The sequence below is a fragment of the Gymnoscopelus braueri genome, assembly GCF_963280865.1.
Source record: "Gymnoscopelus braueri genome assembly, chromosome: 7".
NCBI lineage: Eukaryota > Metazoa > Chordata > Actinopteri > Myctophiformes > Myctophidae > Gymnoscopelus > Gymnoscopelus braueri.
The window spans coordinates 31,861,175-31,888,068 of NC_137608.1; the positions used below are offsets into that span (position 1 = coordinate 31,861,175).

At 41.7% G+C, this 26,894-nt stretch overlaps 3 protein-coding genes across 4 annotated transcripts in view; 2 read left to right on the forward strand and 1 right to left on the reverse strand.

Moving 5' to 3' along the window:
• Positions 1-260: 260 nt before the first annotated feature.
• LOC308088156 (acyl-CoA dehydrogenase family member 11) lies at positions 261-8,913 on the forward strand. 2 transcript variants are annotated; one of them, XM_080432535.1, is made up of 15 exons: positions 261-279; positions 1,866-2,159; positions 2,286-2,509; positions 2,866-2,965; positions 3,101-3,218; positions 3,322-3,464; positions 4,256-4,408; positions 5,079-5,173; positions 5,297-5,396; positions 5,981-6,121; positions 6,471-6,563; positions 7,124-7,231; positions 7,333-7,504; positions 7,591-7,657; positions 7,782-8,913. In XM_080432535.1, exons 2-15 carry the CDS (start codon positions 1,878-1,880, stop codon positions 7,894-7,896), a joined length of 1,911 nt encoding a protein of 636 aa, XP_080288661.1. In that variant the 5' UTR covers positions 261-279; positions 1,866-1,877; the 3' UTR covers positions 7,897-8,913. The 2 variants fall into 2 exon arrangements, with proteins under 2 accessions (XP_080288661.1, XP_080288662.1); XM_080432536.1 differs by lacking the exon at positions 261-279 and adding an exon at positions 666-684.
• Positions 8,914-10,474: 1,561 nt separating this feature from the next.
• On the forward strand, positions 10,475-21,111 carry slc8b1 (solute carrier family 8 member B1). The gene is made up of 15 exons (XM_080433262.1): positions 10,475-10,833; positions 11,490-11,642; positions 12,403-12,455; positions 13,613-13,670; positions 13,914-14,019; positions 14,289-14,456; positions 14,651-14,773; positions 14,985-15,059; positions 16,716-16,846; positions 18,082-18,223; positions 18,937-19,058; positions 19,477-19,630; positions 19,731-19,811; positions 20,048-20,112; positions 20,305-21,111. The coding sequence occupies exons 1-15, from the start codon at positions 10,633-10,635 to the stop codon at positions 20,494-20,496; spliced, it is 1,824 nt and encodes a 607-aa protein (XP_080289388.1). The 5' UTR covers positions 10,475-10,632; the 3' UTR covers positions 20,497-21,111.
• Positions 21,112-22,625: 1,514 nt separating this feature from the next.
• Positions 22,626-26,894, reverse strand: part of tpcn1 (two pore segment channel 1) — a 14,746-nt gene continuing 10,477 nt past the window's right edge. Inside the window, 4 exon segments of the mRNA XM_080433576.1 lie at positions 22,626-23,914; positions 24,005-24,085; positions 26,336-26,466; positions 26,836-26,887. Coding sequence (XP_080289702.1) covers positions 23,774-23,914; positions 24,005-24,085; positions 26,336-26,466; positions 26,836-26,887 — 405 coding nt within the window. The 3' untranslated portion in view covers positions 22,626-23,773.

The window sequence follows — 26,894 nt, forward strand, 5'->3', positions numbered from 1 at the left end:
TAGTTTTGGGGATCGTAATAATCCCCTACAGTAAGTTTACCATTTTGACAAATATTTGTAATTTTGAGTGTTGCATGTGTTGCAGTAATTTTAATCCTCTAATAAACAAACGCAAGTGGTGTTTCCAAAACCAACTACCTCGAAATGAATAAAAATCAACAACTCCCAGTTCCAAAAAGAGGTTCCAAACAAATCAATTATAAAGCGCAATAATGGGTCTCTTGTTTTGAAGGCCAGTTTTTAGCTGTCAGGATTAAGGGGAAACGGAGCCATCGATAGGTAAGACAGGTTATTGCATTTGTCCCAACATTCTTTCGTGGTATCACTAACTACGTAACTAGCAACTTCACTTATCAATAACATTGATTTGTAGTTGATTAATGAACAGTTGTCTTAAAGCTGTCAAATACATATTAATTCCCAATTGTGCGATGTGAAACGTTTCGTAATTGTGCATAGAATAACCGTTCAAAACTTATTGTCAGCATACAGTATATGGCAGCAATATCCCAAATAAATTAATTACCATGTCAAATGTTGCCATTGGTGTGCTTGTTTGGAAAGAACGCCATTGAGCACCGCGATATGAACTTTGACACACATTTTGTGATCACAAGGCTGTATTTATTGTCTAGAGATCACATTACTACAAAACTTTGGCACAACTACAAAAGAAAAGATAAGGTGAAGTGATTTTTGTTTAGCGTGTTTTACGCCTCTAGTCTAGTGCTCCGAAGCATTAACTAACAAGTGTTGACTTGGTTTCTATCATGGTTTCTCTCGCCCCATTTATAGCTCCGAGATGAGGTCCCACTGTAGCGGCTACCGGCAGCGGTAGAGTTCGTCCAAACGGTCTGTGGATCACCTTTTTCACCACATTGTATCCAAAAAGTAAAGGTAGTCCGCGAAACCTACAGATGTTTGAGGATTTAGCGGAAAGTAAACTTTTTAGGACGAGGTTGTAAAAAACGTTTGAATGCTTATTTAGTCAGCCTGTGCCATGTTTTCCCACTGTTGCCGATCCTGGAGCAGTACTGGCACCTGCCGTAGGGGGTTCTTCTGGGTTGAATGGGAAAACATGGCACAGGCTGAGTAAATAAGCGATTTAAAAGTTTTTTTCAACCCCGTCCTAAAAACTTTACTTTCCGCTAAATCCTTAAACATTGTAGGTTTCGGGGACTACATTTACTTTTTGGATACGATGTGGCAAAACAGGTGATCCACATACCGTTTGGACAGACTACCGCTGCAAGTAGCCGCTACAGTGGGACCTCATGTTGGAGCTATTTAGCGGAGGGAGAGGTTGGGGCTAGAGGTTCTCTCACGTTTTAGTTGTGAAGTAACTAAGTACATTTACTCAAGTACTGTACTTAATTACAATTTTGAGGTATTTTTTACTTTACTGGAGTATTAACAAATTTCAGTACTTTTACTCCACTACATCTCAGACAAACTTTTACTCCACTATTATTTAAAAACTTAAGTTTACTAGTGTTACTTTGTAGATTTAGATTATTATTACAAAACATACATACTATATACATTTCGGCCATTGGAAAATAGACTATCTAAGCTCACAATGCATCGCATGATTCGCATCCTATTGTGAGCTTGTAGATCGCCTATTTTCAAAAGATCTTTTTACATTTTATACATTTGAAAACTTGTGAAATGGGACGTTCTGCATAATGAGTACTTTCTACTTTTGGTACTTAAGTACATTTTGATACCAATACTTTTGTACTTTTACTCAAGTAAATTTTGAATTCCGGACTTTTACTTGTAACAGTATTTCTACATTACAGTATTGTTACTTTTACTTAAGTAAAACATTTGATTTGAGTACTTTTTCCACCACTGCTCAGTTTCCCTGAGCAATGTCAGCGTGTCCAGCAGCAGCACTCCTCAACCGCTACAGAGGTGCAGGCTGTCACCGGTCGGTTTGGGGGGTCCACAGACCACTCCAGCACAACAGATCAAGCAGTGCAGTTCAACATGGCAGAAGGTCTCATGAAGACCAACTCTGGGAGGCAGAAGGCCACCCATTATTCGCCAAAGCCAGGATAGGCCCATTCTTCCAAGTCAAGCCAGTGCTGAAGAATCCTTTTCTAGAAGATGCCCTTCTGAGAGGATATCTGAGAAGAAACCTGCCCCAGGAGGTGAGGAACACAAGTTCAATTTTACTACTGATGTCTGACTATTTCTGATCAATGAAGATCCTTATTGCATTTCTACATGGGCTATATTCAGAATAACCTCTGTGTGTCTGTGCGTATCACACGCAGGCAGTGTTCTCAGACTTGCATGCCTTTGGAGAGAAGCTGGCAAGTGAGGTGGATGGGTGGGGTCGGGAATGTGAGGTCACTCCTCCACGGCTGGAACACTTTGACCCCTGGGGTGGCAGAGTTGATCACATCATCACTTCTCCTGCTTGGAAACGGATGAAAGACCTATCTGCACAGGAGGGTCTGGTTGCCATTGGCTATGAGAAGGCCTTTGGTGAATGGAGGTGAGGGCACTCTTCCCATCATTTTTACCTGGGGGCGGCCCAACCAAACAAATAGTTATACATGTAGTTTAGGCATGGATTTGGTGTGGTTAAGGTTGGCTGGGGAGGGGTTTCTTCAGAGCGTCTGATGGCTCAATATCATTTCATTTACCAATTCTGTCCCAATTGCTGAATATACAAACAATTCCATACATGATTCCAATAGGACTACTAGCCTATATGGTAAATCTCTCCTCTTCTAAATCTCCCATCTCTCATTCTAATAGCGTACATTTAGTTGAGAAACAACAAATACATAACTAACATAGTCACACTGGTTGTGCATGTTCGGGCGTATGTTTGTTTCTATGTTTCAGCCGTGTATACCAAATGAGTAAGCTGTATTTGTACTCGCCTTCCTCTGGTCTCTACACTTGTCCTCTGGCCATGACCGATGGAGCTGCCAAAGTCATCCAGGTATGTCAGAAGAAAATCACAATATACTTCTTCTCACAACAACCCAATGATTACAGTATCTCTAGTTTCAATACTTTGCAATAATTGAGGGTTTCAGTGTGATTTAATAGTGATTTACTCACTGTGTGTTTGTAGACTCTAGGTGTGTCATGGCCAGTAGATGAAGCCTATAGTCGTTTGACATCTCGTGACCCTGAACGTTTCTGGACATCTGGACAGTGGATGACTGAACGAAAAGGAGGATCAGATGTTGGTCAGTGATAACACTGTTTATCCTACAATGTCTGTTGCCTAGGTCCAGAATCCAGTAATGTTGGCATCTTTCCTGCCTTCTCTCTCCCTGTCCGCATCTCTAGCCAGTGGTACGGAGACGGTGGCTGTGCCTCAAGGAGATGGTTCGTACAAACTACATGGCTTCAAATGGTTCACCTCTGCTACAGATGCAGACATGACTCTCACACTGGCCAGAGTCCAAGATGGAGAGGGGGCAACTACACCGGTACCACTCACTGTTCAGCAGCACTACTCAAACCTCAGCTCCTCTCCTTGCCTCTCAAATGCTTACCACCATCACTTCTATTTCACAGTCTAAAGTTCTCTACTAATTATCTCCACCGGGAGATTATGCATTTTCCCACGCGTGCGCGTGCGTGCGTGTGTGTGTGTGTGTGCCAGCCAATCACCATCATATGTTTTGTGCTTGCTACCAGCAGGCCATTGATCTCAGTTCTAAAGACAAATATGTCACTGAAAATAACATGTTTTGATCAGGACATCTCTACTGAATTTAAGGTTAAATATGTTGTGTATGGTTTGAAAGAGCAATCCATCTATCTTCTATATCTCTCCGCTTCATGCGGATTGTCACAAGCACACACACAGGTCTGGGGTTTCTATCCTGAGACTATGCTGCCAAGTCATGCCACACCTTTCAGGTATAGAGGTCTACATCTCATCCTACATGCCTTTACTTTTCCGTTTCATTTAAAAATGACTGTCAATTTTTGCGCATGTAATGTCAATGACATTACATGTGGGCGAAGGAATTGACAATCAGCCTTTGCGGATTACTGAGAAATATGAGAGATACAGTAGATGAGAGAGGGGTGGACAATGAATGTGTATGAGAAAGACAAGGTGGCAGACAGTAGAGACAATGTAAAAGTTGTTATCGCATGCTACTTTAATGTCTATGTAGAAATGTCACTGCATACTGTACATGACCTCCTGGTGGAGATTTGCACTATACTGAGTGCACCATTCTAGTTACTGGTTGTTTCCACCCTTCAGGGCAGCAGGGGGTTGTCTCTGTTCTATGCAGAGGTGAGCCGAGACGAGGAAGGGAAGTTAAAGGGTATAGAGGTCCAGAGGCTAAAGGACAAACTGGGCACCAGACAGATGCCCACTGCTGAGTTGCTACTTGATGGCCTGCCAGCACACAGGGTAAATTAAATGTCATCAATAATCTCTATGTCAGTGCAATTGTTTCTGGCTTATGAAGTAAATACATAAATGCAAGGTTCAAGGGTTTTATTGTCACATGCTTACAAGACAGCAGTCACAACGTTGCGTTGCAGTTCTTGTAGTTAGAGCATCCTTAACATTGTGGATAAAATAATAATAATTATGAAAGTAATAATACAAAACTATAAATAGATTCAAAACTCAGAATATAGTAACTATATAAATAGCACATATTGACAATGGTATACAAATAGCATATGGCTAGAATAGAAATGCAATAATATAATATAGATCTATACAACATTATCACTGATAGCGCTACAAAATGATATCACACACAAAACAAAAATAATGGTATCGCCTGGAAGGGTATCGCCTCTTTTGTGATCCTTCCTGAAGCTTTTCTTTTCTTGGGAACATTTCCTCACCAACTGAGGGTTTAAGGACAGGGGGTGTCATTGTATTTCCTTTACAAAATGTGAGCCTGTCAAATCTTTTGAGACTGTTGCTGACTAAGGCCTATAGAAATCAACTCGACTTAACTTGACTGTACTAGAAGATAGATATGTACCATGGAATTATATACTGTGTGTATACTAAAGAAGAATGTCAGAAGACTTCATCTTCATTCCCTCTCCTTTATGTACAGTTGTCAGATGAAGGGAGAGGCGTGGCCTCCATAGCTAACATGCTGACTGTGACCAGAATCCACAATAGTATCAGTGCAGCAGCAGCCATGAGAAGGTATTATGTCCATCCTGGCTATACTACTGTGTGTGCACCCACTGTTCTGGAGTTGCTATGATTGTAGATCATATTACTGTGTCATCTGTTTAAGCTGATTCTACATGCAATCGTGTCTCTCAGGGTGGTCCATTTGGCTCGTGATTATGCCACTCGTCGCACTGCCTTTGGGAAGCTCCTTGCAGACCACACACTCCACATGCAGACACTTGCTAGAATGGAGGTACTGTAAGCTGGCATTAGTAGTAGATGTTGACCCATGCCTGATTTTTGGTCCGATGGACCACAGATATTTTGACCGATACTTAAAAAGAAAAAGGTTTTCCAATCAATTTGAAAAACATAGATTTGTTTAAAGTTTCTATCCTATATTAAAATTGGCTTAAGGGAGCGTGACGCTCATGTCACTATGACTCGGCCATAACCATATTATTCCCAATGCAGCTACGCCCAAAACCTCTAGTTTGAGAAAAATTGCCGATCTACTACTTGGTCTTCTGTTGGTTGAAGGACATGAAGTAATGTCTCACTGGCATGTCCCAGTTGAGAGATGTAGATCAGGTATTTTTGAAAACTTACATCTATAATGACATGCCCAAAATAGAGAAGCCAGGTTGAAAGTGGTGAAAAATCAGTACACATTGGCTAAGAACAAAACACAGACGATGAGCCATGAAATCACAACAGACCAAAGAACTGAGGGATTTAAATATAGCATTTTACATGCAGTCCGAGTACAAACTCAATTTTCAGATTATTCTGCAGCGATGTCTCTTTCTGTCCTCGACTCGTTCCTCTCTCCTGTAGGTGGAGACCCGTGGGGCATTTCTGCTGGTGATGGACGTGTGTCGTCTGTTGGGCCGAGAAGAAGCTGGCCTGGCATCCCAGCTAGACACACACCTTCTACGCCTGCTCACACCAGTGGTCAAGCTCTACACTGGGAAACAGGTGCAAAGTGCAGTCATACAAACATGCCATAACGTTTAACCACTTAAGCCCTATATACATCATCATACAGCGAATAGCTAAAGTAGACGATCTACAAGCTCACAATGCGTCACAGCGTGTTGTGAGCTTGTAGATAAGCTACTTTCGCTATTTTTTAAGATTTATTTTTAACATAAGGTTAATGGAGTTAAGTTATAGTTCATCCCAAAAATGTATCTACTCACCCTCGTGCCAGTTTCTTTGTCGACACACTGGCAGGTTGAAGATAATAAAACATTTTGAGTGAACTGCTTTCAGTAACTGTAGTAATACTGATTTCTCCTTCTTTACCCTTTGTGTCCATTGTCAGGCAGTTGCTGTGGTTTCAGAGGGTTTGGAAAGCTTTGGTGGTCAGGGCTACATTGAGGACACAGGATTACCTGGAATTCTTAGGGATGCTCAGGTGGGGTGATGCACTGTAGGTGAGAATGATGAATTTATTTATGTATAAACAAGCCTCCTTTTTATATAGGGGGGTAATGCATTTTAGTTTTACATAAATAGAACATAAATAGTGTTAGTTCTGGCACGCACCGTCCTCATCAGTTAATGCTCAGCTGATTCCTGCAAATCTGCCTCATCAGCTGACTCCTGTGAATTCTCCTCTGTCAGCTAACACGTCATTGGCCTTTCACTCTATGGAGCGATCTTTAACTTCATCTTGCCCATTCACGCATACCCACCTGCAAGCTCTTGTTAAAATCACCTCCACCCCAGCTCCTCTTTTTAATGCTTGTCTGATGTCATTGTTGCGGCTGTGCTGTACTGTAGTATGTCTACGGTCTTCACTGGCTGCTCTCCATGCCTGTGACTTTCCATGTATGTGCATGGAAGGGCATGAAAATTCCAGAACGTACCACCAAACATAAAATAATGCTTGAATATGGTAAGATGCAATAAAAATTACTTCTATTTTGATGAAAGTGTTCTTGTTTTCATGAAGTCTCTCCCTACCTCTGTCAGGTGTTGAGTATATGGGAAGGAACCACAAATGTTTTGTCTCTGGATGTGCTGCGCTGTGTGGCTCGTAGTTCAGGACTGGTTCTTCAGGCCTATTTCACCCACACCAAGGTCAGCGATAAAGAAAACAACCCCAACCTTGATTCAGTGATTATAATGACCTATAATATTCTTTGACTAGAACAGGAATTTAATATGCAGCTATTTTGTAGTCCCTACTAGCAGCAGCTTCTGGTGTTCCATCCCTGGCCCCAGCCATTAAAGCAGTAGATGGCGCCCTTTCTGGACTGGGGGACTTTGTACAGGCTGCAGCTACCAGACCCCCCAGCTACCTAGAGCTGGCAGCTAGAGATCTGGCATACAGCCTGGCTCGCATATACATGGGTATTTAATACATACCTACATTACACACAAACAAGCAGAAAATGTGTTATACATTCCTTTAAAAACTTGTTGTATGTTTATTTCAGGTGCTCTACTCATAGACCATGCCTCTTGGAAAGGAGCTTCCCCATCTGATACGTATGCTGCTCTCAGGTACAAATAAGTCATGCATTAATTGAATTTCCTATAATGAAACTTATTTCATTGTTGCCACAAAGAGCATGCACATAATTGTGTGGGTTTATAACTCAGCTAATTAAGTGAATTGATATTTCAGGTGGTGTGAGCAGGACTTATGTCCAGTGGTGACCAATGAGGCTAGAAACTGGTACAATGCCAAGACTCCTCCACAAGATGCTTCGTTGGTATATGAGCGACCAACTCTAGACTGAACGTCCATCCAAGAACCTTTCATAGCCGTGTAGAAAATACACTATATTTAGTTTGATCTTTTGCAGTAGGATCTTTAGTGTATACATGTTGTACAATGAGAGTGTTAGATTGAGGTTGTCCTTCTCTGAATAAGCTGTTAATGTTCAAATTACTGTATCTTTTCACCTCTTAAACTGTTGATTTATATGTCCCTGTGATCTTTTCTATTGCACCAACATCAGGCCAAAAATGAGAAAACTGGGGAGGCTTTTAGGCCATGGGAGAGGTCTGCACTCTGCTGAGTGCATTGTTGTTAATGAAATATTTGTATTATAATACTGCCTAACTGCCCTTATTTTTGCAAGTAGCTTTGTATATAAATGGTTATTTTTTTTTTTTTTACAACTTTATTTATAGGATTTTCAATTATTAAGACATACAACCCCACATATACCTACCCCACCCTCCCCGGTTCCCTCACAGAAAATAAAATTACAACAATAAAACAACATTTATAAATGGGAGAAAATAAATAAAATACGGGTGCAGTACATCATTTGAACTAGGAATTGAACATAAAATAAACAAAAAATAAATGAAATTAAAATTTAAAAATGAAAAAGCCTTAATAAGCGCAGGGGTTTAGCGCATCCAGACCAGACAATTGTGCAATCGATTTGGCAAATATGGGCTACCACACAACCAAGTACAGTCAGAAAAAGAGTTATATAATATTATTATTATAATATTTCTAGAAACCACAGTAAACAGGAACAAAAATTAAAACAAAAGGACTTGCGTCATGATAGGAAAAACACTTATTCAGTCAAAATACAGTATCACTTCCAGTAGTTGAAGGAAAAGATAGAGAAAGGGTGAATTCAATAAAAGGGGACCAGGCCTTTATACATTTTTGGCGAGACTTGTATCTGTTGTACCTGAGCTTTTCTAATGGTATACTGTAAAGCACAGCACATCCTTGACCCAAAAATGGTTATTCTTGTGTGATTTTGAGTTTTACATCCAAGAACACTGGTAAATAGCTCCATATACATTCAATTATACACTCAATTAACAGCACAATAAACAGAATGTTGACTTTGATTGATTGAATACTTTAACAGTTTGCAAATAGTACAGTGGTACGATTACACAATGGCGCTAAAAGGATAACACAAAAAGCCCTGAGGGCTTATTGTCTCCGCCAGGCCGAAAGGCATGGCGAGAGAGTATGTTTTACCCCCTGTCCGTCCTTCCGTCCGTGTGTGTGTGTGTCCGTCCGTCCGTCTGTGACCAGCTAATCTCCGCCACCGTTGCCTTGATCGCAGCGAAACTGTGCACACACACTCCCTGGATGCCAATTCCGAACTTCTGCCCCAAATTTTTCACACAGGCCTTTTATAGCGCCACCAGGAGGCCAATTTGTGCAAAAGATATTTTTTGACAGTACTCCTACAGATTTTGTCCAAAAATCCCGCAAATACATGGTACACAGTATCTCTATAGTCATTAAACGAAACGGGTCTTTCAGATTTTTCATATTCCATCCTGATTGGCTAAAAATGGCTTCCAAAGTTTGCAGGAGTACTCCATTTTGAACAAAATGCCTCAAATCATGAACACAGCATGCAATTTCCGTGAAATTTTGCACGCATATTTCCACTATGCCGAGGAAGAAATGGCACTTGAACATTTTCAAATCAGCCTCATGGTGGCGCTATAACAGGCCGATTCATGTTTGTACCTATAACTGCACCGATCTGTGTAAAACTTTGCATGCGCACTCTCTAGAGGTCAAGGAAAAACCTTTGCCCTGCATTTTTCACATCTGCCTTTTATAGCACCACCAGGAGGCCGACTTACGTAAAAAAAAAATGTATATTACTCCTTCCGATTTTATCCAGATTTCACGCAAATCGGTACACATGATCTCCATAGTCATGTGATCAAGACGGATGTTTTTGATTTTTCATATTCCATTCTCATTGGCTAAGATTGACATCTAAAGTTTGCAGTAGTGGCTTGTTTTGAACAAAATTCCGCAAATCATGAACGCACCGTCCGATTGCGGTCAAACTTTGCACGCACCTTCACAACATGTTGAGGAACAAATGCCACCCTTTTAACATTGGCCTGTTATAGCACCACCAGCAGGTCTAATTTAGCAATTTTGCACAAAATGCCTCAAGCCATGAATGCAGTGTCCGATTGCCGTGTAAGGCCTAATAAGAAATGGCACCCTTTTCACGTTGGCCTATTATAGCGCCACCAGGAGGCCACAATAACCTACCTGACCTGGCGGAGACCTGTGCTCCGAGGAGCACTTTTTCTAGTTTCCATTGTGGTCCTGTGTATTCAATCAGAGACAAAATATTTAATTGCATCACGCATAATTATAGCTGAAGTTGCCATATGAACCAAGAAAAACAAACAAGAGCACGGCTGGCTGGCTCAGTATGTTTCTATTAATATAAACTGCTCTAAGGTGCAAAGGAGACAGAGGGAGGGACTGAGCTCTGGAAGTGTTGCAACGCCAAGTCTAGGGAGCGAAAAAAGCAGGCGGGGTTTCAATGAAGTGGGTTTGTGTACAGAATGTACACGGACGTTTGTTTATACAGAGTCTCAGAGAAGAAGCAAGTCTACAACACACCACTCTTATTTTAAATGGAGCACACGCAGATTGAGCACAATACAATGACATATTTCGCGGAGTAGTGCAGCTGTTCTTTAAAGGGAATGGAAGAAGTGGCTCCCGGATGAAGCGAATTATGACTCCACGGAGTGTATTACTCTCCGTTTCGCTGGTGTTTTTGTGTCATCAACATCATGTGTCGTCAGGCTCCACTGACAGTGACAGTGACATCCATGTTCTCACTAAGCGTTCCGGGATCGGAGGAGCAGTTTATTGGAGCTCCGCAGACAGACGCACAGCGATGTCTCAAGGAACGACGGATGAGGTTAGTGAGAGAAATTAAATTAGACTTGTTATGATTGCCCGTCCGAATTGAATTGACACGTTTGCTCTTGTAGCCTACGCTTAATTGCCTTGAGTGTTCATTGGTTTTGTTTATAATAACCTTGTGCAAGCCCCTGGCATGTTGTCACTGTCAGTGTTTTTCACAGCTGTCACGTGGGGTGGTGGTAGGTGTCCCCAGACCAGAAGTTCAACTTGTGCCACTTGTGTTTATTATTATGAAATAGCTCAGAGTAAATGACATAGATTGAGTCGTAGCCATTTCATTTATTATTAATACAGTATGTAATTTATTACATATTGGATACAGCATAGGTGTGTAGGCTACTAGGGACATCTGGGCACCTCGATGTAAAATTGGCTATTTTGTCCCAATTTTTGTGATAAATGGTCTTAAGTAATATAAAGTATACATTTAACCTTCAACTTGTTTATGCCCCAAAATGACCTGGATATACAGGTTTTGTAGCAATTGTATTTAGACTAGTATTTGTCGAATGCATGTTCTAACTGCCAACTCTTCCTTGGTGCCCAGACTGCCAGTGCCCACCTATCCGGCTGTTACCATCCTTATCTGGTCAAAGAACCTGAAAGTCAATTGTGTGTGTGTGACGTGTTTGTTTGTTTTATTTTTCTCAGTGTGACCTTGTAATGAACCTCAATGCTACAGAACGCTGTGCGTTTGTGAAAAACACGCCAGACTGCATTATGGAAGATGGTTTCATCAACTACCTCGAACTGGCCTTTTGCCTGCTTCCCCCCAACCTCACACCTCTCACCATCACTCTCTGTGTAAGCCTTCCTGTGTGTCTCTCACCATCACTGTGTGTGTGTGTGTGTGTGTGTGTGTGTGTGTGTGTGTGTGTGTGTGTGTGTGTGTGTGTGTGTGTGTGTGTGTGTGTGTGTGTGTGTGTGTGTGTGTGTGTGTGTGTGTGTGTGTGTGTGTGTGTGTGTGAGAGAGAGAGAGAGCATGGTCTTGGGGTGGGTGTCATACACATTCCTGTTATATAGCAGTTGATTATGCAGGCAAACTACAGAATTCCATCCATGACAATGAATTACTCTTGAGTACACCGCAGAAAACGACTGCGGTCAGTCATATTTCTTTACTGGGCTCAGTCATGTGCTCACTTGCTGAGTAGTGAAGTTGTGAGTGAATGTATTAATGGAACTCACTTAATGTCAAAATAACTAGCTCAAATTCTTAGCTGAAATTTGAAAGTATTGAATGCAGCAAACAGGCTGTGGAATTAAATCTTGCCTTGACATTCAAGTCTACGCATAAACCATCACACTGTAGCTCCCAGGGAAAGAATGTCATTCCATGGAAGCTACAGTGCAGTGTGCAGACATCTCTTATTTTTCATTGTATGTATTTTTGTCCAGCACTGGTTAAATAGATTTTTTTATGTGTATGCTTATCCTATTTCAGATACAACACCTGAGTGCTTATAAATCTCAGTTCTTGTTTTCTAGTAGTAGTACATAAATGAAACTTGCTGAAGAGAACAGAAGTGTCTGACATTCTTTATCTTCCACATCCTCCCTACAGATTATGTGGCTCTTCTTCCTGTTCATTATCCTGGGACTCACTGCGTCTAAGTTGTAAGCATCTCTTTTGTTGCTGTAATTGTTATCCACTATCCATAGATAAACCTTTTGTTACCACTGCGCTCTGTCTCCTCTGGTGCGATATCCTCTTGAGTCTTGACTTAGACCAATAACATTTACAAAAGTAATGGGTCGCACTCAGAATGACAAGAGTGAGTTAACTTTTTATTTCTTCTACATGTCTTTATAATGAAGGACAAACATTTAGTCTTTCCAACCTTCGTCAGTGTGACGAATAAGCCATTATTACTGTAGTTGTACTTGTAGTTGGGTTTCTGTGCCAGCGCATGCCCTACATCTGCAGAGTATATATCCAAAGTCACAGCCTAATGCAATATTCCATTCCCATTGATTATATATTGTTTGTGGTGTAGTCAAGTCTGTGGTCACAGGGACACTCTTTATCGCTCGTGCAAGCACACACACCAGCCAAAAGCTGAACGTAATCTTTAGGGCCGCTTTGTAATCACATGGAAACGTATCACATGACTACAGTGAAAGTTTTTTGTTGTTGTCATCAAACTACTTGAGTTGTGAGAATGCAAATTATATTCACACAAAGGGAGACACACAGACATTATGACATCGACAAGCCTAGTGTAGACCATGAACATACTCTGTACAGCAAACTCCTCAGTGTTGAGTTATTCATTTGTAACCCACAGAGTGTATACAAATAGAACCAAATTGACATTAACAGGTTCATTTGGTTACATTTTGTACACTCTCAAGGTCCTTACACACCGGGGCGAATTCTTCATGCGAATAAATAGTTTTTTTTAAAAAACCTTATAAAGTCAATGCAAGCGTCCACATCAGTTTCGCGAAGCGAAAAAGCGTCTTTTAATTATTCGGAACGAGTCCGAATTTTGCGTATATTCGCATATTCGCCGGTGTGTAAGGACCTTCACAGTTAAATGAACACTGAGGTTTTTGCTGTATACTTTAGTGGACAGGCCGGTGGGTAATTGGATTTGGTTAATAAATACTTAAAATATGAGAGTGTTTTCCACTGCTGAATGCTGTTCATTTACTTGTTGTGTTGCTGCACAGTAGAATACTCAGTGTTAAAAAAAATTATCTCCAAGAGTGTACAAATGCATTTATACACTGTACAGTATTCCAGTTACTCATTTGATGTTTCTCTACAGTTTCTGTCCCAATCTCTCGGCTATCTCCACTTCCCTGCGACTCACTCACAACGTGGCTGTATCCTTTGTGTGCTTGTGATAAAACAACCATTCCTTTATGATGCAGTTCCCACCTATTCTGGTATCAGTTCCTCATCAGTGAGTGTATCGCAGTTTAATTGTTGACTGACCGTCGTACTTCCTCTGTCAGTGGGAACTTCTCAGATTACAGTCTTACCTATCAATCGCAGTCCTGATTGGAAATTGTTGAATATTTTTCTGATTCATTTGTGCATTTTGCTTGACTGGTATGGCCGCTAAGGGGGTGACATTTCTGGCATTCGGAAATGGAGCTCCAGACATCTTCAGTGCCATGGCGGCTTTCTCCCGGCCACACACCGCTGGACTGGCTGTTGGGGCACTGTTTGGTACGCAAGGAGACACATACACACATACACAGTTACACACGGAGCGATTTAACCACGTACAACAAATAGCAAAAAAATAGCTGATGTACAAGCTCACAACGCATCACATCGCAATGCGGAGTGAGCTTGCAGATCTGCAATTTTCCGATATTTTATTTTTTGCCTATAACGACATTCCCAAAATAGTGACGCCAGGTTCAAAGGGGTTAACATGCTGTATGTCCTTTGTGTCCCATTTGACTCTATGTCTCGTCCCTGTCCGTGTGTAGGAGCTGGTATATTCGTTACCACTGTGGTCGCAGGGAGCGTGTCCTTGGTCAAGCCGTTCACTGTGGCATCACGGCCCTTCCTGCGTGATATCATCTTCTACATGGCAGCAGTGTTTTGGACATTTGTCATCCTCTATAGAGGAACCATATCAATGGGAGAGACACTGGGTATGTACAGAGACACACACACACACACACACACACACACACACACACACACACACACACACACACACACACACACACACACACACACACACACACACACACACACACACACACATAGCATGACCCATCATTGTTGACAATAGATTGTGTCGTCTTTGTTGGGAAGAAGGATATATTGTACTTTCTTGCTGTAGGATACCTGGGCCTCTACGTGGTTTATGTATTCACTGTTATCATCAGTGCATACATCTACAACCGACAAAAACAATCTGTCAACGGAACTGTTCACAGTGCAACTGTGGTGACACAGGCACCAGGTGAGAGGCACACGCACACACACACACACACACACACACACACACACACACACACACACACACACACACTGTGGCCAAGCCTGCTGTGTGCAGGAGGTCTGGGACCCCTTCTTCACTTCCTCCAGACAGTCCACACACACATACAAACAAACACAGAGAGAAGAGGTGACTAATCATAACACCATTTATTTTATTTTATTTTATTTTTTAGAGTTCCAGTCATCAGACTCGGATGATGAGGTCCCCTATATGGGTATTGGTAATGGGAGCATCCAGCAGGAATATGGTAGGAACCATATTTTGTATATATTTTATAAAAGTATTAAAGCTACACCTTATCGGTCTGGTCAATACATTTGAAAACATCGGTATGACGGTATGAGCAGTTATGCAGCCGTTGTGTCCTGATTTCAACAACCAGGCTTCCCACGCGGTGGCGCAGTCGGTAGCGCTGTCGCCTCACAGCTAGAAGGTCCTGGATTCGATTCCCGCCGGGGATGCTGTGGGCGCAGGGGGGCGTGTCTTCTCCTCCGCGTCGTCTGCGCCCATACCCTAGGTGGGGTTGGGGAAAGGGCCTACTCTGTGTGGAGTCTGCATATGCTCCCTGTGTCTCCTAGGGTAGTTAATACCCTCACAAAAACATGTAGTAATCCTGGTCACTATACCACCTCCCCCATGACAGCCGGGGCGCCTGATGGAGGGGAAGGGAACTGGTTGGAATAACATGTTCCCTCCACACGCTACGTCCTACCGGGGAACCCCCCCCCCCCCCCTGTCAGGTGACAAGAAGGTCAGTTGGCTCTCATGCATTGAAGGATTGATTGATTGATAGGGGTCTTGTTTCCATTGGGGTCCTTGGTATTCAATTCTTAGACATATATAGTAGCAACCAAACAGCTCAAATATGAACACAAAAATACAGAAGAAGTAACACTATATGAACAAACAAAATTAAAAGGCAGGAAAAAAATTTAAATAACATGTACAAAAAATGGTCGGGGGGGGTCGTCTGACTAACGGGAAAACGGTACTACCTCCTCTTTTGGCCTCCAGAAAGGTGAGTTTTTAAGGCTGTTTTAAATGAGTCCAACGAACTGCATTTTTTTTAAGGAGGCATAAGCTCGGTCCTGGGCTCCCTATGCTGGTGGGGGGAGTGTAGCGCCCAGGATCACTTAGAAAATTGGCACCGGGTGAAAAAAGGGTTACAAAAACGTGTGATAAAAAGAAAAACAGGCTTCCCTATTTTGAACTTGTCATTATTGGCAAAGGTTTTCAATACGTTTCAAAAATAGCAGATCTACAAGCTCACAACGCATTGCAACATGATGCATTGTGAGCTTGTAGATCGGCTATTTTTGAGCTCGTAGAAGCCGTCGTGAGCTTAGCTTGTTAGAAGCCTCATATGGATCAAAGCGTCACGGAGGCCCCTATGAATTGATTACTTCCTCTTCTGTATTTGACACAGAAGCACAGCATTGCTGTTGAATGGAAATCACTGTTCTACACATTTATATCAAGATGTTATATTTGTCACATGCTCATAGAAGTATTTCCAATTAAACCATACCCTACTACATACTTTGTTGACCACAGTTCCCCACGGTCTATACTTGGTCCCCTCCTTTTTTCCCCTCTACACCAAATCTCATCGCCAAAAACGGCAGATCTATGAGCTCACAACGTATCACGTTGTAGATCTGCTATTTTTGTCAAACGTTTACCTATTATGACATGCCTAGAATTGATTAAATGTTGGCGTGGCAGCCGGTGTCGCCACACTGTGCTAACAATGATCAACATTTATGTAATGAAAACAAGGTATATTACAAGTAAGGTTTATTTCTATGGGGGTGGTGCAGCACTGCTGTGACACCACAATATAAGTTAATATACACCGGACTGTAGTTACTCAGAGCTATTACCTTGCACGTGTGCATTTCAGATGCAGAATATAGGCCTCTCCTCCCGTACTCTGAGTCGACCAGTCAGATTCTGCTGAGCTCCCTCAACCCAGTGGACAACAGGATGTGGAGGAGGAAGCCCTGGTCCTGGAAAGTCCTTAAAGTCATGAAGGTGTGTGAGTGTTTGTGTGTGAAGCTGCGGGGGGTAATTGTTTGTACTACATGCGGTGCACAATTATGTTTCTGCGACAAACGGGGACATTTCTTTGTAGCATTTGTGGCGGCCCTATGGGTTGAAGTAAAATTGCTTTGGGCTCTGTTTAGAGGCCCCTCGTTATGTAATTCAAATTTGGGGTAGATCATTCGTTCATGATTTTTGGCTTATTTGTTTATGGGCTCCTCACGCAAACTGTAAAATCATAGCCAATCAGAAAGTTTATCACATGACTCCAGAGAATGTGCACCGATTTGTAAGAGTTTCGGACAAAGTCTGTAAGGGTAGTAGCAAAAAGTGTGGAAAGGAAATGAAAAATGACAGAAAATGTAGTAATCTGCTAATCTGAAATGGGCCTATGGAGAGTTGTGTCTTGAAAAAGATTTGATTGTGTGACCTACGGTTCAAGTGTTCTAGGCCAAAATGTAAAGCAACTAGTTATTGCACCACCATGAGGCCGATTAAACAAAAACAAATGACATAGGACTGGGATACCGGGTTATAATTTAATGCATGAACCCTTTCCGACGCTCTTTTACAAATCTGTGTATATAAAACATATATCAGCTGACAGCTGTTATAGTCGTGGGAATCCAGTGACGTCAATCTCAGGACGTCTGTAAGTCGGATTGGTATACCAGTAAAAAAACTGGAGTGAGTCAGTGGAGATTCTCTCATGGCCTACTGGGAGTGTCCGAGATTAGCTGTATAAACACACACACACAGACTAGGGCAAAAACATAATCATAAACATAGTCTTGGCCACACCTTCGGCCTGGTGGAGACACTCGAGCTAGGTGTGGTGGGTATATTCAGTATGTCCCCATGAAATATAGAGCCAATGTCATGTCCAGAGATGCAAGCAAGGTGATTAATAGGGCCTGCTGAGTTTGGTAGGGTCACTACTGATGCACTGGAGACATACTGATAACTTAAGCCTGAATACTGCAGAAAGCCTGGTGATGCAAGGTTACAGTTATCACAGCCAGACCAGGCTGCGGAAATCCATTCATATCATTGCATCTGTGTTCCAAAGAGAAAAAGAAGGGAAAGGCCCTAATTTGATCTCACACAGCAAAATACAAAGAGTTAATTTAACTCTTGAGTGTGAAAATGAAAAATGAAAATTGACTGTCTATCTGCCATTGTGTTATGTGGGCGGTTAAGCTGTAACCGTGCCCTCTATCCACCAGATGCCACTGGAGGTTCTGCTTCTGTTGTGTGTCCCTGTCGTCGATCCTGATAAAGAAGACAGGAACTGGAGGCGGCCGTTAAACTGCCTCCATCTGATCACCACTCCAATGGTGTGTGTGCTCACTTTCCAGTCTGGAGTATGTAAGTTCACTGTTGCGTGTTATCACCTCCCTAGCAAAGAGAAAGGGAAAGACCTACTACCATAGTCCCTTAACTTTCATGTGCTATAGTGTGAGCCAGTATGTCACTAATGGACCCTTTTCACAGTGACCTTTTGACATGTCATAGATGAGTAAACAAAGCTGAAGGTATGATGACACGAATTGTAGATTTGTTTCATGGATGTGTTACTGGGTACCAGCATACACTCCTATACAGTTAACTTCATACTGGCACACAGAAACACCTAAATGAAACAGACGCTAAATGAATTAATTAATGTGTAGCACACATATTCATACTGTTATTGGTGTGCATTCTGCTCATAATATGTGTCACGTGTCATCTTTCTCTGCTGTACTGATAAAGCTGAATTTCCTTAAAATTGGCTTGTAATCTTTACGACAACAAAATGGAATCGTGTGGGTCTCAGGATCCACATGGAAACGGTGTGGCTCCAGTGCTGACTTCAAGTAAATTATTTCAAAAGCTTAAAATGTGAGAAAAAAATATATAGTGGTTGTACTTCTGTGGCCTATTGGCAGTATGCACAAGAAGACACACCGACAGATGGCTCACCTCTGAAGGAGCCACGCCCTAAAAACTAAGAAAGTCATAGAGGTGCTGCAAATATCACACCTATCCTCTGCATCCTTAATATGTTGCTCTCTCTCATCCTCTTGCTTTGTGTCTAGATGCTGAATATATGATCCAGGGGGAGTTTCCCCTCTGGCTCCTGATTCTTTTCCTGGGCATGTTCTTCTCTGCCATCATTTTCTGTACCACCACCAACGACTGTCCTCCCACCTATCACCCAGTAAGTAACGTGGGCTTTGGAGGTGGATAAAGGTCTCATAAAGCCTGTAGTATCTGGTTAAGCATAATTGTCTTTTGATGATAGATGCTTGATAGAAACAGGTGATTTTCAAAAATAGAATTTGATTCATTTTCGTCAAGCGACAACGACAAGATCATTTTACCCCTCAGCCTTATGGCTAAGCCTTTGGGGTGCCTGGTGGCCCAGCCAGTTAGTGCTCTAGCCACATGCTCCTTGTGAGTTGTGAGGACCAGTGTTCGAGTCCGAGGCCCATTATATCTAGCATGTCTCCCCTTGGTTTCCTGTAGAAAGTAGAAACTTCTTTGGTAGTAAATTCTTATATAAAAGGCTATGCTTTTACGGATTGTGTTTAGTGCTCAGTCTGACATGACATGCTTGTCCTGTGCTGTTTTTCTAGCTGTTTGCTCTTTTGGGTTTTGTGGTGAGTGCCATATTGATCAGCACAGCAGCATCAGAGGTGGTCAGCCTTCTCCACATGTTGGGCGTGGTGCTGAGACTCAGTAACACTGTGCTGGGACTCACCCTGCTGGCCTGGGGCAACAGTATAGGAGGTAAGATTAACCAAGGCATACACACCTTTACCAGATATTTGGGATTATAATGAACTCAACTAATGACCTACTGTTTGGTATTAATTAAATGTCTTTTCAGATTGTTTTTCTGATATCACCATTGCGCGTCAGGGTTACCCAAGAATGGCAATATCTGCCTGCTTCGGAGGCATCATCTTCAGTATCCTTTAGTATGAAATATATATTTGTTATGAAATATATATTGTGGACATGCATTACACAAGCTTGTGGTATTATGACTGTCAACCAAGAATGGCAATATCTGCCTGCTTCGGAGGCATCATCCTCAGTATCCTTTAGTATGAAATATATATTTGTTATACATTTTTTATTGTGGACATGCATTACACAAGCTTGTGGTATTGTCTGTCTGTCAACCTTAACTGCTGCCATCAGATATGCTGTTTGGTGTGGGTCTTGGCTGTCTAAGACAGATGTTTAAGAGCCATGCTGAAGTACAGGTAATGTCCATATCCGACCCCAAATCTGTATTCTTTTAAGACTCGCATTGCAGGCCTAAGGCAGAATCTAACAAATATACAGAAAAACACGTTTTGGCTACTTGACATGCATTGAGGTTAAACTGTGTTGTGTTGCTGTGTTGAATGAGCAGACATCACATCATGCACCTTATGTTGTTTTCTCCTCTGCAGTTGGAACCAGAGGGTTTGTTGACTTGGATTCTTGCAGGTTCTCTGGGATTGTCTTTAGTCCTTTCCTTCGTTATTGTTCCACTGTGCCGGTTCCATTTGGGTCGGACCTACGGGATCTTCCTGATCGTCTTCTATGCTGTCTTTCTTCTCGTTGCACTGCTTACAGAGTTTGGAAAGATCCATCCTGTCTAGTCCAAGACAAGATGGAGACTCTGTCTTGTACATTTACTGGTGGACACACTGGAGCAGAGGACACCTTATTCTCTCAGAAGTACTCTTTATTCTGGAATAATAAGTACATGTACTGTAGATATCATGCATACTATCGCCAGCTGTGCTGTGGTTGGTTCCAGGAAGTAAGAAGGATGTGCCTTTTTTTGCCCCTCCATTTAACTAGGTTTGTCCCACTGAGATCAAAGATCTATTTTTGCAAGGGAGACCTGCATCAATGTGAATGACCAAACAGATATTTAAGGGCACAGCTTGGTTCCGTTGTGAACAAGGTGAGCTGATGTTAAGGGCGCTGATCATTTTTACATACAGGACAAATGGGAATGGCGTGAATGGCCCTTGGAACACAGCCAAAAAGATGTTCTCAGGGAGCATTGAACCAGATCACATTGTGCCTTTACTTTACCGTTACTTTGTATTGACCAGAGGTGCTGTTGCAGCTGAACAAGAGAGTGCAAACATCAACTGTAATGTTAAATATCCTGGCACAAAGCTGCTTTTGACAAAAACATGTTTTACTTGTGTAAATATAACTCTTTGGTACCTACATGTTGATTAAATCACTTTGGTTCAGTATTTGCCTTTGTGTTTTTTATGGTGGCACAAAGCTGCTTTTAGTGGTGCGGCATAGCATATCCATAACATATCAGACCAATCATTCATTTTTTGATACGCTTGCGTGCGAGGCTGACACATTATGATGCATCATGACAGTAATAAGTATCAACGTCAATTCAAAGTATTCAGAGTCATTAATTAGATGATATCGTTAATTCAGTTGGTTTGACTGTTGTTTGTTTCATTTGTTAGCTATGCCACCCACTATTTTGAGAAAGGGAAACTATGCCTTTGGTAACAAATGACTGTGCGTGCATGCATGCTTGTGTGTGTATAATGTGTTGAAATATTGTGCCTGGTTGTAAATGACCACATCACCCTGTCAACATACAGGGGCCTATTACACGAAAGGAGAATTAAATAAGCCTGGATTTAAGTCAAATCCAGGTTTGACAAAGTCTGGTCCGTACAGCCTGGTTTATTCCGTTCCATGAACGCCAAGCCAGGCTGAAAAGGAGCGACTTTGTCGAGCTAGACCTTGTCAAGCCAGGCTGTGTCAAACACAAAAAAAAATCAAGGCTTCATGGAGTGTGTAATTGATAGAAAATAAGTATTTATTTGGTGAACTATTCTTTTCAGTGTCTTGTTCAGGGACACTTTGACACATTGCTGAGGCCTGGGATCAAACCTGGAATTTATGGTTTGCCAGGCAGGCATTCAGCTATGGCCACATCATCAGCAGAGACTATGGCAGTTCTACTCTAACAGTAAAGGGGTTTCAGGGGAAACCAGCAAAATGAGGAATAATATAATGAGACTCGTCTTGCTAATAAAGCGTCATGTCTTTATTTTTTTTACAATGTATTTGATATTACCTTTATATTATTTAATAAATTATGCATTTCATCCTCTATAATATAGAGATGATCCTATGTAAGTAAAGCCTGATAAAAGTGTCAAACTTTCAAAATCCGCCAGAATACTGGAAATTACATCTACTGTTAAAAATGTCCTGGGGGGGGACCCCCAGCGTGGTCAAGAGCACCCCCCCCCCCGGGAAATAAATCTCCTGTTATCGGACGGTAACGGGGGTCCCGGCGGCGGTAACGGGGGCAAAAAAGGCGCTTTTTTCCCGGGCTTGTAGATCTTTGATTTTCGCATAAGAATTGAATAAGTGTGGGGAAAGTGGGAAACTCATTGGTTTGTGATCAGATTTACTGCTTAAAGGGCAAGACCACTTTGGTATAGGAGGTTTGGGTTGTGTAGTTACCTTGCCATCATGATGTAACTCCAAAGGTGGACAAGAAATCAAAAATAATTTCTCCATTGACTAGAAATTGATCATTTAAAATATGCTCCTCATTGACTTACATTGTACAGTGAAGAGGGTCTTTTAAACCCGTAATTAATAATATTTATATATATATATATCTCTCTGTATGTCTGTCAGACATTTTTTATAATATAAATAAAAAAATCTGTAATATATGATATATTATCTAACAACAATATGAACCATAGTGTTGACAGAGTGACAATGACATATCACATGAGTCATTGTGAAACAATTATGATTCATGGTCACACTCTATTTCAGTAATATAATTAAATTGATTATATCTTATTGTATTTATTTCATTTTATTTGAATGCAGGGTCATTAAAATGAGTCCATATACAAACATGTGTTGAATTAACTGTGGAAAAACTTGAAGAACAAGGCACTGGATTAAGTAAGCTTGGCTGTTAGCCTGGTAGGGACCAGGCTAACTTCACAGCTAAATGTCCATGGTAACTAAGGTAGGAGTGCGTAAATTTTCTTTCGGGAAATCGAGTCATGGATAAAATTATCCAGGGTGCTCTGGATAAACTAATCTGGCTAATTCAGCTTTCATGAAACCGATTCATCGCTAATCCTGGCTAAATTAAGCCAGGATAGGTGTTAAATCCAGGTTTAACCCCTAATTCTGCTTTCGGGAAATAGGCCTTCCCCATTTTGTGAATAGATTGATGTACTGTAAGATATAACAGTAAAGGTACATCAATGCACTTAACAGTTTATTAAAATGATGAAGATCAACACATTATAATACACTTAAAAGAATAACAAGTTATATAAAAGTAAAACCATCTCTTCGGTCTGTTGAGACTTGAGTTATGAGATATAATTTATCTGTTTGTAGGAGTACATGGTGGAGGCTTAAAGGAGTGTATGTTTGTGTATGAACATTGGGAACACAAGGATAGTACTATCCTTGTTTAACACTGATTAGATGAGCCATTCAACTAAGGCATCAGGTGTTAAGTACTGTATATGATCTACAAGAGGTCCAAACGGGTCGTACAGCAGTATACATACACACCATACATGCCTCCTTCCTAACACAAACTGCTAGAGAGGGAGCCTTTAAGAAGGCCAAAGAAGGTTCATGATCCAGCTACACTGGTAAAGCAACAGACCTGTAAACCATTCTACTTGTCATTCAGTCATTATGTCTGTCTGCTGTGAGGAGTCCAAGCAGTTGACAGTTTATTTAGCTGCTGCTCGCACCGTCACTTCCAATCTGAGCCCCAGGGACAGACACCTGCTGTGGCCAGGGGTGAGGGCAACTACGTAGGAGAGAAATGGAGTGATGGGAGTTCTCAGACAGAGGTGTATTATAGCGCTGGGGGACTGGGTATTAGTTGATGCTGTGAAGTCCAGTCTGCGCGTTGAGCCGGGGTTCGGGGGAGGGAGACGGGTCAGAGATGGGACTCTCCAGTTCCCGCTGCAGCATTGGGTCCGATTCAGGCAGGTTCCTTGAGTACTCTGCATACCATTCCTGGGCAGGAAAACAAGTAAAAAGACTATTGTTCAAGGCACAAGCAAAGGATAGGCTGACACATTATGATGCTTCCAAACAGTGTCTCACCTGAATCTCCTCCGCATACATTTTCATGCTGAGGTCACTCTTAGTCCGTGATCTTCGACCAATGTACACCAGAGACGTGGCCTGCATACATTGCCACAGGAAGAGAGACTGTTAGTTGAACTACACATAACCAAAAGGTACAGGGCCATTTTAAACTTTGAGGTTACACTCGTGTGTGTAGGGTTGTTTGCAAAGCAACACCACTTTTTTAGTTTTTGTTTTTATTCGTCCCGTTCGTCATCAACCTGCTTCGACCATCTCAACAAGAATATAGTGAGGTGTGTGTGCTTGTCTTTTATGTTATTTTTGGTCACTTTAGTTGGTGGAGACATCTCCAAAATCATACAAACCCACTTTATTTTGTCATGCTTATATGTTTAATTTTGATATAAAGCCCTCATGCTGGGAAAGTAAATATTTTAACCACTTACACCCTATAGCCTATAGGGAGCGGGCATAGCGACGTCACAGGGTCGAGACGCCGTTAAATCAGCCCACTTTCGCCGCCATAGTGAGTGAGTAGATTGACAGCTGCCACAAGTGTAGAGTAGTGTAGTGTAGTCTGTAGTCCTGTGTTTGTTGTCCAGCAAGTAGACGGTGTACATTATTATCTATCTCTTAACTTGTCTGTTGCTCTAATTTAGCAATGGTAAGACAGTGCTGCATTATCGGATGCAATGCCAAGGTTTCAGACTTTAAATTAAAAAAGTTAAATTGCACACATTTCCAACCTGGAAGAAAAGCTTTGGAGATCAGATGTCGGAGATATCAAAGAAACGTCGTATGACTTGGCTTGGGTATCTTAAATACAATGAGATTGAGCCAACAGCTAAATTGTGTTTCTCTATGTGTCCAGTCTGAGAAACGTTGTCTAACGTGGGTGGCTCACGGTCACGGTGGCTGAGTAAACAGCCAGGGACTCTTGTCTGTCTGTCAGCAAGTGTTCAGACGTCGGAGATATCAAATAAATGTAGTATGGCTTGGGTGTCAGCTGACGAAATAACATAACCTTCAACAACATTCCCAAACACATATAAGCTCAAACGAGCATGACAGCACACAATCAAAAATATAAACGAGGCGAGGCGAGCATCAGCGTTGCCATGTCGGCTTATTATAAGCAAGTTGCTTGTAAAATTGGTAGTTGCGGGTTGCGTTTTTTTGTGTGGCTTATTTATAAAGTGTACTTGCTTATTTAGGCTTATTTAGGTACTTGCTTATTTAGGCTTTAAAAAATAAATAAATAAATTTAAACCAGTGGTTCTCAAATCTTTTCATGAAAATGTTTTGTGCCAGGGAGCATTTGTGTTGTTAGAATGTTTTAAAAAATATTCCAAATATTCTTTATTTTATTGCAAGAGTTTTTTTTAATAGCCTATGTACAAGCTCACGTGAGCTTGTAGATCGGCTATTTTCAAGTAGCCGATGTCACTAAGCCACTTCTTTTGGGCTTGTTTTCATAGACCTGGTTGCTTATTTCTCTTGCAAAATATGGCAACACTGATCGCAACAGGTCCGTTGTGCACTTTCTCAATGATCAATGAACAATATAAAATGAATAATAATACTTCGCTATAATAATATTATAAATATATATATAAATAATCAGTACTCAAGATGACTATATTTTATTTCGGTTACACAACTAAGCAACAAAACGTTGTTCTTTTCAGGTAAAATGAATGACTGACTGGGCACTGTCATTACATCTGATCTAGGGCACAGATGTAATGACTTTTTTACAGGTAGCGTGCCTTTGCGTCTGCTTTCAGCTTCTCTCTATATGGTATCTCTCTGTCACGCATTGCTTCTGTCCTTTACCAATAAATTCGCTGTAGTTCAGGACACGGTCGTGACTCGTGAGTAACTGTCAATGTTGTTGATACGAGCTGTTGTTATGGAGCTCACCTTATATGGCCACCGGAACTACCTCCGCCTAAGCTTGGCCACGCCTTTTGCCCGTTCTCTATACTTTTTTGACTGAGGTGCCCCAGGGGTCTATCCTTGGCCCACTCCTTTTTTTCTCTCAACAACGAAGCAAAATAGACGATTAACAAGCTCACAGGATCTGCTATTTTCGCCGAATGGTCGCCTATTATGACATGCCCAGAATAGGGTTCAAGTGGTTAATACAATTTGTACGCATTATAACCCACATGTGGCAAGGGTTAGCCTAATGCTTACACCATGACACAAAACCATGATGCACTGAGACTATTGAAGGCATATCAGTAGGTTTCTCCTTCATAAAAGGCTGATTGATCAACTACTGTAGATAGATTATTACACAAACTTCCAGATTCTGTGTGGCTCATGTTGGTGTGTTCTCACCCCACTGCGGTCCATAACCAGTAGGACTCCCTGAAGAGAGTTCTGTCCTGGACAGGTCTGTTTGTACAGCTCCAGTGTGGCCAAGGCTTCATCACGACTCACCTCTGCTTCAAACACTATCCCATTCTCATCTAAAAACACACACACACACACACACACACACACACACACACACACACACACACACACACACACACACACACACACACACACACACACACACACACACACACACACACACACACACACACACACACACACACACACACACACACACACACACACACACACAAAGCTTCAGATAACAGTGCTACTACAGTACATGGTCACTCTATCTTTTATCTACCTGGGCATAAAAATATCCTAAGCACCCAAACTGTAAATACATTCAAAGTTAACAGGTTGCCAGTGCCTATAAAAGCATTCATGTGTGTGAGCGTGCACATACTGTACACATGCTGTACACACTCTCTCTCTCTCATGCACACACAAAGTCCCACCCTCTGGGTTCTCCACTGGTTCCCTGTTCTTTCGGCTATAATTCATGCGGAAAACAACA

Coding starts and splice junctions, on each gene's coding strand:
- LOC308088156 (XM_080432535.1), top strand. CDS start 1,878: ATGTCAGCGTGTCCAGCAGCAGCACTCCTCAACCGCTACAGAGGTGCA. Junction 3,465..4,255: donor GAGAGGGGGCAACTACACCG/GTACCACTCACT, acceptor TCCACCCTTCAG/GGCAGCAGGGGGTTGTCTCT. Junction 5,174..5,296: donor GCAGCAGCAGCCATGAGAAG/GTATTATGTCCA, acceptor CGTGTCTCTCAG/GGTGGTCCATTTGGCTCGTG.
- slc8b1 (XM_080433262.1), top strand. CDS start 10,633: ATGAAGCGAATTATGACTCCACGGAGTGTATTACTCTCCGTTTCGCTG. Junction 14,774..14,984: donor TGTGGTGACACAGGCACCAG/GTGAGAGGCACA, acceptor TTTATTTTTTAG/AGTTCCAGTCATCAGACTCG. Junction 19,631..19,730: donor CTGGGGCAACAGTATAGGAG/GTAAGATTAACC, acceptor ATGTCTTTTCAG/ATTGTTTTTCTGATATCACC.